This window comes from Lepisma saccharinum, chromosome 2 (genome assembly GCF_977018435.1).
Source record: "Lepisma saccharinum chromosome 2, izLepSacc3.1, whole genome shotgun sequence".
NCBI classification, from domain to species: Eukaryota; Metazoa; Arthropoda; class Insecta; order Zygentoma; family Lepismatidae; genus Lepisma; species Lepisma saccharinum.
The window spans coordinates 142,680,923-142,699,034 of NC_139230.1; the positions used below are offsets into that span (position 1 = coordinate 142,680,923).

The window sequence follows — 18,112 nt, forward strand, 5'->3', positions numbered from 1 at the left end:
ATATCCCATACTGAAATTGTATGATATATTTTGAATTTTGTACTTTTGTACTGCGAAAAAAGCTGCCTCATCTCCTTACCCCGAACGCATTAATTGGTTAGTTCACAACCTCACCACTGAGGATCCTATCGTGACGAAACATGGCAGCCTTGGTCTTGTTCTCATTGAGAGTTGTAAATGTCTGGCTCATGTTTATTTGTAAATGTCTCATTGACAGTTCGTCTCAATTTATAAATATCCGTCTCGGTTTCGGAGGGCAATTCTCATTCTTGTCTCAAGTGTCGAAAAATAATAATTAACAATGTATGCAAAGGCTTATCGTACAAACTTTCACAGTGCATAGAGATTACAAAAAAAACAACCTTAATGATTTATTTTTGTTTGTTTGACTCCTCGTTTCGATGCTATGAGCCCTCGAAAACTGGATATTATCCTGCTTATATATGCAAACAAAACTGCAGATTTAGAATTACCATGAATGAACTGGCATTCTAATTATTATACACAAAATTTATGATTTATCTGAGGAAGTTCCACGTTCGACTCTCAACCTGGGCATGACTGTTTCCTTGTGAGTGACATTTCATTGAACTGGAAATTCTTACATGGGGGGATGTGTGCTAGAGACTTTGGGAATAGCTAGGGGGATGCTTCTATTGTTAATATTAGTGTTGTTCACGAGACGAGACATTTCCCGTCTCATCTCATAAAAGGAAATGGGACAAGCCAAAAAGTTTATCTCGTATCGTGGCAGATTGGGTGATACTTAGATTGTGCTGCTTGGTTGTGGTGGTGCTGTGTGTGTGTGGGGGGGGGGGGGAGTTCTCCTGCGACTTCGAATACTGCTTGTAGTCATTCATATTCCCAAGCAACGAGAATTTTGTTATGTGTTAGGTGGTTCTTCCTTGTAATGGGTTATAATTATTTCTATGTCAACAATAGGATCTTCAGACAGAAAGAAGGGTTGGCAATGGGCAACCTGGTATCGGGCATTGTAGCTAGCATTTTTATGCATTTTGTGGAAAAAGCTGCTTTAGAGCAAACAGGGTGTAATTTAAAATACTATGGGAGGTACGTCGACGATATTCTAATCATCGGAAAGGAAAAAGAGCTTGATATTGTTTTTGATGAATTAGGAAAGCAGGATAAAAGGACTGGTTTTACTAGAGAAAACCTTGTCGACGGGAAAATTCATTTTCTTGACCTGAGCATCACAAAAACCGATAAAGGAATAAAAACAGGGGTATTCCATAAACAGCTAGCTGGTGACTTATATATTAACAAAAAATCCGAACACTCTGGAAGGATTAACACAAATGTTTTTCCTTTTCATCAAGGCAGAAAGGCTATGCAATGAAATAAAAGAAAAAGAAATCTCATGGATAACGGAGGTAGGTTTAACAAATGGGTATACAAATCAAGAAACGAATAAGGTAGCCAGAAAAGCACGAAAGATAGTAAGAAGGGAGAACAACAATGACGCTAATGAGAGTGCAAAGGAAGACGTTGAGGTAGGGAATGTGACAAATAAGGATCTTTTTGTCGGAATCCCTTATTATAAAGGGGTATCCGAAAAAATAGAAAAAACTGTAAGAGAATATGGTATAAAATGTGGTATGAAGGCACCCCCCCCCCCCCGGAACATAGAAAAACATTTCACAGAGTATAAAAAGGTGGGAGGGAGCAGGAAAACCCGGAAGAACAAAAAGGGGTCTATAGGATTGAATGTGAATGCGGCAAAGAATACATCGGACAGACCGGAAGAAGCATGCTCGTAAGATGGGGCGAGCATGACAAGGATATCAGGGAGGGGTACCCAAAACTAGTCTCTCCGAGTATTTTATAGAAAGTTGGCATAAGATTGTAAAAAGAGATGTGCGATCCTTTTTTAGTGATTTCAAAATAACTGTGGATTGGTTTTACAATGTTTTTAACATGCTGAGATTTTTTAAATTGGAATATGGCAGATTTTTAACCGACTCCTCATTCAACACTTTGTTTACGCAGCACTATGCTTTGTGCCTAGAAACATCCATGAACCTGATGAAGGAGGCAGTTTGACCTCCGAAATGTTGTCCTAATAAGACTCCATACTCACTTATGTAAGTAGTTAAAATTAATTATTACTATTTAACGTATTTATTTTCCTTATCATGTAGATAGACGATATATCGCCCAACACTAGAATGAACCTTCCATAATTGAAGAGTTTCACAACAACTCACTCTATCATACAACTTATTGATGCAACTTGAGGTGGAGCACACCCCAGATCTCTACAATTGCACAACAAAAAATCATAAAAACTTTGACCACTGCATTCACTATCCCATTGGGTGTTCAAAATATATTCAATATTTAGAAATTGAGTCAACTCAAAAAGGTTGAAAAGTTAGCACATGCTCATGAAAAGGTAGAAATTATCCCTCATGATTGATTTTTAAACCTTTTCAGTTCAATAATTGTAACAAACGCTCAGAAAGGTGTCTAAATAGTTAAACTATAGAGCAAAATAATAACTGTACCAGCTTCCTGCTCAAGGAGTAGACAACAGTAAGAGGCTGTGTACGTGAAAACCAACAACATTGGTGAACTCACTAGCACCATTGCCAAAGTTCACCACACCCTAATACCCTCTGCATGCTATGGTTTCCTTCCCTTACTGGCAGTGTGAAGTTTAAAATAGAATAGATGTGCAGCATAGAAAGTTTCTTTGTAGTTGTGCTTGCAGTGCCTCTAGGTGGTTTTCAGCATGGAAGAGATTTACATTCCGATGCAAGGGAAAGGATGGTGAATGTTCAAAAGTACATTGAGAGAGCATCGTGCGAAGAATTCTTGCAATGTGGAAAGCTCTTCTGCTATAAAGCAGATGACATGAGTGTATCAGCATTAGCATCCACATGACTCAGCACAGAGTGGCAGAAAGCTGGTAGAGATAAACCTTTTACCGTAAATGGAAGTTATATGAACAAGCCATAATTTAATACATACTTTTATCAATGAATCCTTATTGAAGAGACATGGATCATGTTGGATGAGTCTTGTGGTCTTGCAGAAATCAAGAAAATACAACAATGTTAAAAATTTCTTCACAATGTGCTTCCTCAATTCCACATCATATCTTCTTTTAAGCTGATGTTTCACTTTACGGTCATGGTACTTTTCCTCTAGATATGGATCAGACAAGAATCTGAAAAGAGAACATTTCAATAATAATGTTTCACTTGTGTCATGAACACCTCATAGAGCTTCTTGCAGAAATCTTATGCTAAAATATTAAAGCATTTGAGTCAAAATATAAATAAAATCTTTCATTGATCATGGCCACAATGTGTTCTTATATATTTGCAAAAATATTAAAAATTAAACTTTCACTGAGAAAGTTTGATCAGAAAGTGTTCATTTCTTGAAGAATGTGAAGGAACCAATGAGCAACAGTGTGAGGAAGTAACTGTTTCCGGGTCTCCCCGATGGCGCAGTGGTAGTGTCGTTGCCTTGTAATCGAGGGGTCCCGGGTTCGATACCCAGTGGTTCGGATCCCACTTTAAACTGTAGCTCCAGTCCCAATTAGCCTTACTGTGCACAAAGTGAACTTAAAACACCAAATCAAACCAAGTAACTGCTTCTACAATATTGCTTAGAAGTAGCTGTGTATATACAATTGTACTTTTACGAAGCAACAAACAAATGTTCTTTTGTTCCTGAGAATAACAGACTGGTGCCTGAATTATTTTTAGTTTTGTCTACCTCTGATGCTAGTGATGTTTTGGCTGTGTGACTTGATGAACATCCACCTGATTAGTGTCCTGTCCATACAATTGACATTAAACCAAATTATGCTAACCAGATGTCATAGGTTTTATCGAAGTATTTGAAATATTTATTTTAAAATTTCTGAAGTACACACATCAATTTCCTTACAAGTTAAACTTTAAATCATAACACCAGTGAAGTGAGAGGTTTCCACTGTGCTCATTGGGAAAAGAATACTTGTAAAGAGGAAAAACAGGGGTAAGTTCTATCTGGTAGTGAAATTAATTAGGTGAAGCCACAAAAAAGTTTAAATTATTGATGTGAAGTCCAGCATTCTGGACTATTGGCCAACATCACAGTTCCCATTGGAGAATACTTCTTTGCAGTTGTACCATGAGTATCTTATTCCACCCCTTTTGACAAAATTTCCATAGGCAGGATACGGTATGTACTTTACGTGAAGAAAGGCAATGTTTCAGAAAATAGGAATTGTAGCTTTCCTGGCGATGTGATTTGAACAAGTGTTCTCGGGTTACCAGCCAGGTTAAATCAGCGTTAGATAAAAAGTTGGAAGCTAACGATGATATAACCTGGCTGGTAACCTAAACTTGTTCGAATGTTTCAGAAGTCCAAATGCACGCTAGTCCATTGGACTGACCAGGATATCATTGAAGGGAATTGCATGAATTCCAGTTCCAGCTTCCATCCATCTGCAGAATGCCAGTAAGGAGTAGAAAAATACAGGGCATCCAGTCACCATGGTGCCTGGAAATTTTCACCAGTCACATGCATTTTTAATTTTCGTTTCTTTTTTGTTTGTTTTTTTCGAGTTTAAAAAAAAAAGGTAAAGTGCTCCCCTGTGCATAGCACCACGCCATGAAGGCGTATAGGGGGTGTGGAGGTAACGCCCCACACTTTCTTGATCCGGTCATGAGTGGGGTGATGTGATCAGCATCATGCCCCTGACCGCCTTTACCACCCAGGGTTTCCCCCAGGTACCCATGTTATTCGACGCTGGGTGGGCGCCGGTGCTGCTTCCAACCTTAGAAAAATTCCCGGATTTGAACTGGCCGGGGATCGAACCCGGGACCTTGAGCATGGTAGTCAGACGCGTTACTGACTGAGCCACCGCGGCTTATGGAAATTTCCATTACTTCTTAATTCAATCTTGTATAAATTAAAAAATTAAATGTTTTAAGATCACATTTCATAGCTTAACTTACAAGGAGAGTTGGGAAATTCAGTTTGGGAAGGGTATTGATATGCAAAGGTATTAGAGTGAATTAATTAGCCAGCCATTTCCATGAAAAAGTGCTTCAGTTTTCAAGCTTTCAACATGAGGTGAACATATTGCCAAGCAGCCCGGTGGTAGTGTTCTATAACAAAAGTTCTGGGTTTGGTTCCCTGTTTGATTTCCATTTCTTATTAACACTAGAAACTATTCATGGCATTTTTATTGAATAACTTATTAAAATAAATAATAATATTTATTTTTTTGAGGGTGGTGGATATTCTTTTTTTTAATATTTCTTTAAATTTTATCATCATTTGTACAGTAATTATCCATGCCTTATGGTAATTATTTCTCGACAAGTCACACAGCTAATAAAAATGAATTTTCGCAATAAATATTTGTTAAGAGTTAATAAGAAAGAAAAAAAGCAGAGGCACTCAAATGGGAATCGAACTCAGAACCTTTGGCATGTAAAACTGATACGCTACCACCGGGCCACATCTGGCTTCTGAGAATAACGGACTGATGCCTGAATTATTTTTAGTTTTGTCTACCCCTGATGCTGGTGACATTTTGGCTATGTAACTGGATGCAGTTCCACCTGATTAGTGTCCTGTCCATACAACGTATCTTGTATCATCATCATCCATGGTGCTACATAGCAAGGTGGGCCTTGGCCTCCTTCAGTCTTCCTCTCCATTATTTTTTGCCTCTTCCTTCCAAATATTTATTCTGATGATTTCTTTTGTTGCTTCCACTAAGCTGTTTTCCCATCTGTGTTAGTCCTTTCAAACAGACTGGTTTTTAAATATCTCTCCCTGTATAACTTTCATTGGGATTCTTACTGTGTCCATTTGGATTATGTGCCCTGCCCATATAATCATAATTTTCTAATTTTTATATCTAATGCCACATCTATGTCCTTATACTTTTGAAAAAGTTCCATATCATATATCTTATTCCCTGTTGATTTCCTTCTTCTACTGGTCCAAATATTTTTCTCTTAAATGTGCTTAATTTGTTTTCACTACTTTTGAGTTGGTGTCCATGTTTCACATCTGTAGTTCAGTATTTGTTTCACCATTGTTCTACACAATCTTAGTTTTACATTCCTGTGCACATCTTCATTTTGCATTATATTTTATTGTATCTAGTAAGCTTTATTTGTCAAATGCAATCTTCTTCATATTACTTTACCTTCTTTGCCTTTATTCATTTTTAATGTTTAAGGTATAAGCCTTGGACTCTGGTTATAGGATGCATGCAGGTTTGAGTATCCTGGGCAAAGCGAAACAACTTTTCCTGAGATTTCGGCCTGTGTATAGGATCGGTGGCCACCCACCATTGTGAGGAAATTGGGGAGCTATGAATGAGTAGTGGAAGCAGGTCACAGAAAACCTACAATAGCGGTTGGGGTTTCGTTGTGCTGACCACACATCACCCCGTAACTAGTTGGATGATTGTCCACCACATGAAAATGTATAGGTATACAGTATAAAATGGCTCACCTTTTTCAGATTTAATTGGAATTCATTTCATTTTCTTTTTGTTGATTGTAGCATCACTTGTGATTTATCTGTATTTGAATGCAATCCTATTTGTTTGGCAGCTTCATGTTACATTTCAAACTTGACCAGATGGTAGCAAATCAACCTCTGTAGAGTACAGCTAAGTTATGTACACATCTGCATACAATTAACCTTAAACACAGATGTGACATGTATGTCACATTTAGGTGAGGTTGCAAACACCAAGATGTGACACATGTGTCATATTTGGTTTATTTAACTTTTGATACATATTGTGACTAAGGTGATGTTCAGTGATACATGTTTTGAGAGCTACATGAGCATTGAGGCATCCTATTAGTAATTAATAATGTTTAATTTGATTCTACCTATATTTGCTGGAAAGAGAGAGGTAAATTCCACCGAAAAAATATTACAGCTTTTACATTAACATTTTTTATCTCTGAAAGTATAAGCAGCAAGTGTGCAATTATTACATGAGAATGGAGCACATATCAGGCAATATGCAGGTACTGTTTTGAACCCTCATGTTCCCAGCATTGCCTATGTGTGGCCCAACAAAGCTCAAATTTTGTGTAAAAAAAATGATCTTTTAAAATATTGTTTTCTTCTTCTTCTACTTGAAAAATGATTTTCTTTTTCAACCATAGGCTTATAGCCTAGTCTGTACTGAAGAAAACAAGATATAATATTTTAACTCTAGCATTCATAGTTTCCAAGATATAAAAACAAAATGGGAATTTTAAATTTCCTGCCAAAAACAAGCATGGGCTTGAATTACAATATAATTTTTTTTCCCCAAACGAATCAGCAGCAAGAGCACAATTCTTGTCACAGGAATGGAAAATATGCACTATGCAGGTACTGTTTTGAACTTTCACATTCTGGTATTGCCTATGTGGGGGCCAACAAAATTCAAAGTTTGCATGTAAAAAAAATATGTCTCTTGTTCTTCTTCAATTTGGTAAATGAAAATTGGGTTTTTCGACAATAGGCTTGTAGCCTATACTGTAATAACTGTATGATATATATCGTGTGTATAAAAAAAAAAGCTAAATTTGTAACTCAAGCATTCATAGTTAATGAGACATAAATTTTTATGAAAAACTTTGCACAAATTTAAACTGCCCACTGAAAATGAACTTGGCATTCAGACCTTGGCATTTGAGGGTTAAACATGAAATTTTAAAGAGATCCAACATTTATTTGTTAATTGTCAGTGAGGATCCATATACACAAATATTATTAATAGTACAGTCAAATTAGTCATATATGCTGGAATATGTACTAATACTTGTGTTGTATCTGTCATAAAAAGTCCCAAAGAATCACATTGCAGGTTTCGGAGAATTGACATCATCAATATAGCCACCATCAGAATTTGTAGTGTAATTTATAAATGTATAAAACTTTTCACCAAATTAAAGGAAATCAATTGAACAATTTATAGAATAAAGTATACCCTTTGAGACGACGAGTCCTTCATGGTTACCATTCAGATATTTGTTTATGTTCTGTATGATAAAACATCACAACTCAACAGCATAAATGACTGTAGATGTTTTATGCTCACCAACACAAATCGAAACATTTCAAACATACCACCCACTGGATATGCCCTATGTCAACATATGAGGCAAGTTCCTCTACAAGCACTGAAGTGATAGCATTGTTCAGATATAAATACTTCACCTCCCCCTCCCAACTAGGCACCTGGGGTTGTGTAAAATCAGACAGTGGTCAACCATTCCAGATATCTGTGAAAACAGTGAAGAACTGATAGCATGTGGTTCCAAAAAATGATGCTGTTCATACAAATGTGTAAGAAATGAACTGCAGAGTACCTTGCTACAATCATGTGAGGCCGCTATTGCAGAAATGAAAATTAAGAAAAGATTTGATTACATTAACAAGATTGGAAGTGTACCTTATAGAATACCTTATATAACACAGGGGTATGCTCAACCTATATTTAAGAAAACATTAGTTATAATTCCATATTTTGTTGCTGTGTGTGTGCGCACATGTGTATGTAGCAGCATAGAGCCCCAATGGTGCATTATGCTTTGAAAATTCAAGCTGATTTGATTGAAAGCTGCATACTCACTTTCACTTCTTTCCATTTTTTGCTATCTGCTCTAATAATGGTGCTGAATATAGAGAGAGATTGTCAAAAGACAACTATTATTATTTCATGGACTTAGTATGACACTAACTCTGGTGCCACCATTGAATTCGGTAACCTCAAAAACAGAGGGAGTGATATAAAATTATAATTTTTATAATTTTTTGGTGGCCACATTGAGTATGTTACATGATAAAGTGCATCTTTTAAATTTCTTATTTTCATAACAGAGTATTAAACTGCAACTTGTATCAATATAAAATGCCATGAATGATAAATGAAGTAACAGAGTTCAGGAATAGAAAAGTTTTATACATTTATAAATTACACTACAAATTCTGATGGTGGCTATATTGATGATGTCAATTCTCCGAAACCTGCAATGTGATTCTTTGGGACTTTTTATGACAGATACAACACAAGTATTAGTACATATTCCAGCATATATGACTAATTTGACTGTACTATTAATAATATTTGTGTATATAGATCCTCACTGACAATTAACAAATAAATGTTGGATCTCTTTAAAATTTCATGTTTAACCTTCAAATGCCAAGGTCTGAATGTCAAGATCATTTTCAGTGGGCAGTTTAAATTTGTGCAAAGTTTTTCATAAAAATTTATGTCTCATTAACTATGAATCCTAGAGAAGGCATTTCTCAGAAACTCACACCAGGATTCTTTGTGACTTTTTACGAGAAATAAAATACAAGTGGTATTACATATTCCAGCAAGTTCCATTTCATTATTTTGAATGTCTAGGTTGAACTCAAATTTGACTGGACTATTGGTAAATCACCAAAGGTATTGCTTTTTAGCCCTGTCACTGCCAAATCTGCCTTCATGAAAGGTGGAAGATGTGACAAAGAAGATATGGACAAATTGTAACCCTCTGATCACATTCTATAATATTCATCAATATTATTTGAGGTAAAGAGGTAAAAAATTATATTTTGAAGTGTAAACAGAAATTTGATTATCCACAGCTATCAGACAGAACATTTATGAACCAGCCTGTCTAATATTAAATATAGTGAAACATTTATGCAGTTCTAAGATGATTTTGTTATTATGGATCACAAACTTTTGTTACATTGGTTAACCAAGACAGTTAATTTCTTGTTTAAGTTTTCTTAAAATTTCAATTAGAAGTATAACATACATAAATACAGATATGTAATCCTTACATAGTTCCTGGATCAGAATCAATTTACCTTTTTATATTATATAATTGTAGAACATGCAAAAACTGCTATTTATGGCATGGGCAGCTTAGTTCAGTAGTAATGTTACATATTATGTAACAATACAGGAGTTAAAATATTACTCATCCAGAATTTAGGCCTATGTTTATTAAATAAAATGGTAATTATTTACATATTTCCCTGCATTTTGTCCAAGCTGTAGTCCACTCTCACTTAAGTTACAATATCTCAATTTCCACTGGAGTATATGAGCCCCATTAGTAAAAACTTAAGATTTTTGGTGATTAGGAACCAAACATATGCCAAAATGGAATGTGTGTAGATTGATGAATCTCTAAAATGTCGTATTTGGTACAATAATGCTACTGTCAGATGTGATTCTTGGAAAAACGCTCAAACACTGATAATTAATTCCTAAGGATGCTCTGAAAACTACATTTTTAATAAAAATGATGTTCCCTTTTAACTCAATTACGGTTACCTTTGGCTGTAGTGAGTATTGGGCTACAGTGAACCTAAATCACTAGTCAAAAGCCAAATGTATTACAAATTTCATTTATAGTGAACTCTAAACTTTAGTTTCAGTGAACCTAAAAATGACATTCATGAAAAATTATTGTTAGCATCATAAGTACAGTAGTGTACTTCTAAACAAACTTTATGTTAACTTGAAGAAATGGGTTTCCTGCCTGTTTTTGTTTTGGTAGCACATAGAGGGACTGAAATGGAATGGAGGGGGTGGGATTTCATGATGGTGATGAAACACATGTTTGAAGTGAGGGATATCTTTCTTCAAGTGACAGTAAATTGGGAGTGTACTAAAAACTGATTTTATGTTATGTTTGATACTGTACTGTATTTGATATTCTCTTTCATTAATAAATCCTGTGTCAATCAAACTACTTCTGCCTTTAGGTCTTATTTCTTGTTTCATTACTAACTTCAATTCAGGCTAAGGGAAGGTATTTTGGTTTTAGTGAACTTTAGACAGAGTGAACCAATTTTATGTGAATCCATAAGAATTCATTATGAGCAGAGTTGATTGTATATCATTTAAGGAAGAGATTTGCAAGCATTCTTATAACAAAATTAACTATACTCCAAAATGTGCTGATTAGAATGATTCTTTCTTCAGGTATCTAAACATACTGACATGTTGGGTATCTAGATACTGGGATATTGGGCATTTAAATAAGACAATGAGAATTTGCTGCAAATCTGCCCTTGGACACCCCACAAATTACAGTGGAACCCTGAGATTTTACATTTCTAGCTTTTATATTTTCCTACATTATATATTCAATCTTGATGGTCCTAAGATATCAATATGTTATGAACTTTTCCTTGATTTTACATTGTCCTGCATTTTAAGTTCTTTCAGCTTGGTCCCCTGAAAAACATAAAATCAAGGTTCCACTGCATATGCTATTATTCAGAATATTCTAAATTTCTATGATAAATGAAATATCAGTAATGAGTTTTTAAAATAAAACATGCATGAAGTTGGAATATTCTCTTGGGTGTATAGCTAGAGCAATTACCATATAGAATCTTTAAAGAAACCAAATTCAGGCATTACTTGACTAGGACTCTGATTCTAAATGTTTCGCAATACATAACTACAAAATTTTTATTAACTCAAAAATCATCTGCTTACCGTTTTCTAATAAAGGTTACAAGGCCAATTAGATCAGAGCAGGATGACAAGGGAATGCTTTCATCAAATATGGTCTCTAATCCGACTCTCAACCAAACTGGATTGTAGCACAGTAACAGCCTTAACAATTTCTTCTGAAGATCTGAAACATAAAAAGTACCAATGTTGTAAATTTGATCTGAAACCAACAGAGATACAGGCAACCACACTGAAAAAACTTAAAATGCAGGAAAATGTAAAATTAGGGAATGTAAAATTGGGGTTTCATTGTAAATATGCATTACCGAATACTAAAAACTAAGCAAAATTTACCAGTATAGAACAATATTACAGTGGTCAGAAGTAGTGTTACTACTGTAATTGCAAAATTTGTAACTGTAGTGGTGCTACTTTTTTTAAAAATTGTAGCGCTGCTACTTTTTTTAAATTGTAGCGGTGCTACTTTTTTTAAAAATTGTAGCTGTAACTTCACTACAAAATTATTGTAGCTTGTAGCAAAAATTTAACTACAGCTACATTTCTTCTTGATGTTTTGAGGTAAATTTTTTCATGTGGCAACAATGCGATACTATAACATCTTTCCACTTCCACTGAAATTGCCAAATCGGTGCAGTTCAAGCCTCTAGCACTACCAAGTTAAACAACATAGAAGCTTTAAGATCCAGGGTATCATTTTCACAGATTTTTAATATGGTAGAAAGGGCTTCATGATGCTATATATGTAGTTCTTTATTCCAATCTCAAAGTACTGTGTTCCAGGCTGACCCACAATTGACAAATATGCATTTGTCTACTACAATTTCTGTTGGAGCATTTTCTTTCTGCCTCAGTAGCTCTGATCCTATGCTGAATGTTACTTTCAGTTTGTATTCAATTAGAGCGACAAGACTTAAAACCAGAAACATCATCCATGCCATCTAGCTATCCTGTAACAGCGAAGCACTGTTCAATCACAATGTATTAAATCTAGTCACCACACTGAAAATTTAGGCTCCAAATTACGCCTCAATTAAAAAACAAAAGTACTAATGTATGAAAGGCAAACATTTTTTTCCAATGTGGTAGTGATTAAAAATTACCATTATGAAACCCTAGCAGTTAGTTAATAGCTTTTTTCACAAAACCTGTCTCAAAGTTCCCTTCTTTGATGGCCATAAAAATGAGAAATACAAGGCACACACTAAATGTCATGAGCTTTGTTCCATTTTTTTCAGCCCTTGACCATTTCGGTTGAGTTGGGTTTGAGTTGGTGTTTTAAGTCCACTTTATGCACAGTAAGGCTAATCGGGACTGGACCTACAGTTTAAAGTGGAATCCGAACCACTTGTGCCTCCACCGGGTATCGAACCCGGGACCCCTTGATTACAAGGCGAGGATGCTACCACTGCGCCATCGGGGAGGCCCACCATTTCGGTTGAAACCACACATATAATAGGTACAGCCATCTGTTGTCCACTGCATGAACCACATGCTGGAGCATGCACACTTTCATTGGCAGTGCTGTCGGTAGGAGAAAAATTGAGTCCACAGATAGTTTGTTTTGTCAACGTCATTGATTTCTTGTTAGAGAAAATGTTGGAGCTTCAGAAATTCATCAGTGTTTACAGAACTTGTATGGAGATGCCAGTATGGGTTACGCTACAGTGAAAAGGTGGATGAAACATTTTAGAGATGGTAACAGACATTGTTGATAAGTTTCATAGTGGCAGACCAAAAATGCATCGAAGCACAACGACATGGATCAGATTGATGAGCTTATCCAAAGTGACAGGAGGATAACTCTAGGAAAAATTGCACATTATCTGAACATTGGACACAGTGCTATACAGGACATCAGAAAGACTCTTGGTTATCACAAGCACCATGTCATTTTTGACAATGCCTGTCCCCATACACCTGGGGAAATTAAAAAGATGGGCTGGGAGCTAATACCCCACCCTCCCTACATCCCAGACCAAGCCCCATCAGACTTTTACTTGTTTACTCTGTTGAAGAACAGCATTCGGAGTACCAAGTTTGACAACAATGACAAGGTGAAGAATGAGGTTCGTGGGTGGTTACGTCATCCCAAAATGGACTTCTGCAAGAGTGCCATTTTCCAGCTGTTGTTAGGGTGGTGCAAATGTGTTGACTGAGCTGGATGTTATGTGGAAAAGTAATAACACGGTCAAAATTATGTATTACCATAGGTAGAATAAAAATAGTGGTTTCTGACTTTGAGTAATATCACTTGGCTCATTACCAGTCTGGGTATTCTTCATAAGGGTTCCTTCATCAATTTCATCATTTCATCACTCATCCTCATCATCACAATTAGACAAAAGTGGTAGAAAATAATAAAAATCAAATCGTTTACTTAATCATATTCGGTTCTTCTAGCAAGTGCAATTTTTGTGTTTCAAAATAAATATAACGTGGGTGGAAATTTTCAATAAACATTACCTTTTTACAAACTACACTACCGACAAAAAGTTTAAGACCACCATGAAAAACTGCCAAAAAATCAGTATGGTGTGTTGTATGTAACCAACGGTTCCTGTCCAAGAAAGACGTGACGATGAGACACATGGAAAATGCAATGTAGTCTAGTTTGAACCTTGCAAGACGCGAAACCAATTTTTTTCCGAATGTGTAGCATGTGGTTGGCAAAATGGAAAGTGACAAAAACATTGCTGAAGCTGGCAACATTGTAGCTGTGTGCTTGGAACTGGTCAGTACGGTAGCCAGCCTCATGCGCATCCTTATCAGTGGCTCAGGGTCAGTTGCTGTTCATGCAGGCGGCATTGAGAGCCCATTATTGTGTGTGAGGTGTGCAAGGTAAGTGGAGCTGTGTGAAATGGGGAAAGGGCAATTTCGGTTAAAAAGCATGCTGTGATATGTGCACTGAAAACTGAAGGTTATTCGGAATGCGAAATAGCAAGAAAACTGAATATTTCCAAGACTGGTGTTCATTGTGCATTGGACAGATACCGTAAAACCAACAGTCATGCTGACCGTGCACATAGTGGAAGAGCTCGTGTAACGTCTGCAGCTGGCGATAGATATATTACAGTAACTAGCAAACGGAACAGGCGCCTAACAGCACCAGTCATCTCTGCTTTCCTGAATAACAGCAGAGTGACGCCTGTGTCTGTGTCAACGGTGAAGAATAGGTTGCGTGAAGAAGGGCTGCATGGTAGAGTAAACTGCTAGAAAGCCATTGTTACTACGTGTGAACAAGATGAAACAATTGGCCTGGGCTAAAACGCACCAAGGTTGGACTGTAGATAACTGGAAACGGGTACTCTGGACGAATCCAAATATGAATTATTTGGCAGCATAAGGCAAACCTTTGTGCATCGAAAGGTCGGCGAGAGAATGAAAGAAGATTGTCTTGTTCCCACAGTGAAACATGGGGGTGGAAGTGTAATGGTGTGGGAATGTTTTCCCGGAAACCAGATGGGGAACCTTCATAAAATTCAGGGAACATTGGTAAAAGAAGGGTATCATCAGATATTGGTGCACCATGCCATACCCTCTGGTCGTCATCTTGTTGGTAGTAAGTTTATTTTTCAACAAGATAATGATCCCAAACATACATCCAAATTGTGCACGCGGTATTTGGAACGCAAGGCAACAGAAGGGGCATTAGTTCTCATGACGTGGCCACCACAGTCTGCTGATCTTTAACCAATTGAACTGCTATGGGACCAAATCGATAGGGACATCAGAAAGAAGTTACCCAGCAACACTCAACAGCTATGGGAATTCATCAACGATGACTGGCGTAACACTCAACCATCCTATCTGGAAAAACTATTGAAGCGCATGCCACGTGTTTGCGCTGCTGTCATTAAAGCCCATGGCGGACACATTGATGAAAGCAAAATATGAGGTGACATTAGTATGTATAGTGGATGTACCTATGTTTGTACGTTGCCAAGCTGATTCTTACATCTGTTTCTTGTACATTAATTACAAAATAAATTCATTTCTACTGATTTTTGGCACTTTTTTCTGGTGGTCTTAAACTTTTTGTCGGTAGTGTATGTATTTTACCACACCTTACTAAATATTTAAGCACATATTTCAAGAACTTCGAGATAAAAAAAAATAACAAAATACTGGGCTCAAGTGAACTGCACTGTCTGTCAAATGAAGCAGCTGTTTAGTGGCCAAAAGTTCTGAGTCTACTCACAGAACCAGATAGTCTAGTTGCATTTCGGAACTTGAGACCACTAATTTCGAACATGTCACACATTAGTTTTCTTATTTCCAGTTGAATTGTTTGCAGAAAATGTAATAACCTGAAATAACTTTCGGATAAAGCTGTCCTTTGAAATTGCTTGTCATGTTTGCATCAGCCAGGTTTTGGGTTCAATCCCCAGCACAAGCATAGTGCAAAATCCTGCCATTTAACTCTGTAGTTCAATATGCTTACTTTTATTGTTTCTTAGTATAACTACCTACATCTTGAGCTTATTCTCATTTGTCCCAGGTTCGATACCCGGTGGAGGCACATAGTGGTTCAGATCCCACTTTAAACTGTAGGTCCAGTCATGATTAGCCTTACTGTGCATAAAGTGGCCTTAAAACACCAAATCAATCATTAATCTCATTTGGATTTTTGTCATGGTTTCCATTGATATTTTCATTTAAAATAATGCCTTTATATTAGTCTACATAAAAATTAAAATAATTATTCCTAATAAAAATATGTTGATATATAAACATAAATATTTCCACCAAATTATATTTATGTATAATTGTAAATATTAATTTGGATAGCATCCAAATTGCAATTCTCAGATATAAAATTTGAATTGATAGGCCACACTTATATATAGGAGGAACCTTATCATTTTCAATAACTATTAAAAATAAATCACAGATGGTAACAGTGATGTCAAAATATATTGAATGATGGGTATCATGATAAGAAATACAAAAAGAAAAATTAACATAAACACAAAAAAATCTAAACCTACACAAAGGCTCATGGATGCACGCACAAGCAAACACACACATATGTATGCACGTATCTCAGTTCAGAAATATTGAGGTAATATTGCAGTTTAGAGTGTTGATGGACATCAGTGTCCATTTCTGCAGTTGGTATGCATATTAAATTTAAATTGATGGGCTGCTTGATAAGAAATATCTTATTTGGCTGTTAAAAATAGATATTTAGGATGAATTTTAAATTTACATGGGCAGCTTGTTCCACAGATGGTCAGTGGACACAGTGAAATTTGAGTTGTGAAGGGGAATGGACAGTTGAGATCTGTCTTGGTATCTGGTGTTAAGACTATGAGAGTCAGAAAGGACTGAGAATCTGCTTTAGAGATAAGCAAGTTATTTTAAGGTCATTGCTTTATAGAGTATGGTAAGATTGAGTACATTCGTCAATCTGTCTATTTAAATAAGTTTACCTGTTCATAGAAAGTGATCTCTGTATTTGATGTTGAATATAAACTGGATGCAAGCGTTTTAAACTTATTGCACATGATGAGTTAGATTCTCTGATAATTCAGAGTAGACAGTGTCACAGTGGTCAAGATGTGAAAAAATGAGTGTTTGTTAAGACAGACTTAATTCTATCCCTTGCTGTCTCTATCCTGGCAGGAAATTTAAACAAAATTAACCTAAAAAACATATTTCTTCTTTTTGTTTGGCAACAGCAACAAAGATGAAATCTTTTGTTATACAAAGTGAAAATATCAGTAGAGGATGAATGAAAGCACATATTTATAATGTAACAGTTTTAGCATTTTAGCAATTTTAGTAGTTAGTAATTTGTCCATGCAATGTGTGTATTATGCACTGGGGGTAAGATCACAGTATCATCACTATCACTTTCGTCTGATCCATTAGAAGATATTACATCTTGAATATCATCAAGTTCGAAAATATAGATTTCATTTTCACTTTCTTCATCAGCACAAATTTCATTCACTTAAGTGAATGGACTGGGGTGCAAAGACAGTATATTTCCCTTTGTAAGGTTTAGCATAGTGCAGGGGCAAAAGTGATGAAAAGTGGGGTGGCAATTGCCCCACCCCCCTAATCACCACCACTGCTACTCTTTCAAAATCCTGCAACTTTATCACCTGATTTCCCTTTCAAGAAGCCATTCTTCTTTCTACCTCAAACACATGGAGTTCTGGAACACAATAACAACAATGGGGATAAAAATAGACTTGCACCTCACAAAACAATGACTCAAATGTTTCCAAGGTCAAGAGCGATCTTCCCTCAACACTTGCGAAAGATTTTGCAATCACGTGTTCAGCTGCTAGGTGGCAGCATAGCTCAGACAAAGCACATGTCACAGAGAAATGTTGGATTCTCTTCAGCGTGAAAACATGGCCACGCCAGGGAAAGTGTTAATACTACGTGGTAGAAATTTTTAAGCCTATAAAGGGAGTGTAACACTCTGAAAGCTCTTTTAGTTGCTGAGTTAACACTAGGAGGGCTGAAGCTATATGTATACCTAGAAGTGTCATTAGCAGTCATTTTGATAGCTAATGTGTGATGCACACCATTAAGGCTTGTAAAAATAGGATATTGAATACATCTTAATTTACTAATATTGTACTGCAGAAAAATATTTCTAAAGGCATTTAA

The 18,112-nt window shown here is 36.2% G+C and overlaps 2 protein-coding genes across 2 annotated transcripts in view; both read right to left on the reverse strand.

The window, feature by feature from the left end:
* Nucleotides 1–12,423, reverse strand: part of LOC145983677 (uncharacterized) — a 71,247-nt gene extending 58,824 nt beyond the window's left edge. The window contains exons 1-3 of the mRNA XM_083116735.1: nt 12,276–12,423; nt 11,507–11,648; nt 2,992–3,190 (exon numbers count right to left, since the gene is read on the reverse strand). Coding sequence (XP_082972861.1) covers nt 2,992–3,190; nt 11,507–11,648; nt 12,276–12,423 — 489 coding nt within the window. The remainder of the gene's footprint in view (nt 1–2,991; nt 3,191–11,506; nt 11,649–12,275) is intronic.
* A 5,184-nt stretch (nt 12,424–17,607) lies between these two features.
* The window catches only part of LOC145983678 (uncharacterized), a 38,569-nt gene continuing 38,064 nt past the window's right edge, over nt 17,608–18,112 (reverse strand). The window contains exon 6 of the mRNA XM_083116736.1: nt 17,608–17,648. Within this exon, the coding sequence (XP_082972862.1) occupies nt 17,608–17,648 (41 nt within the window). The remainder of the gene's footprint in view (nt 17,649–18,112) is intronic.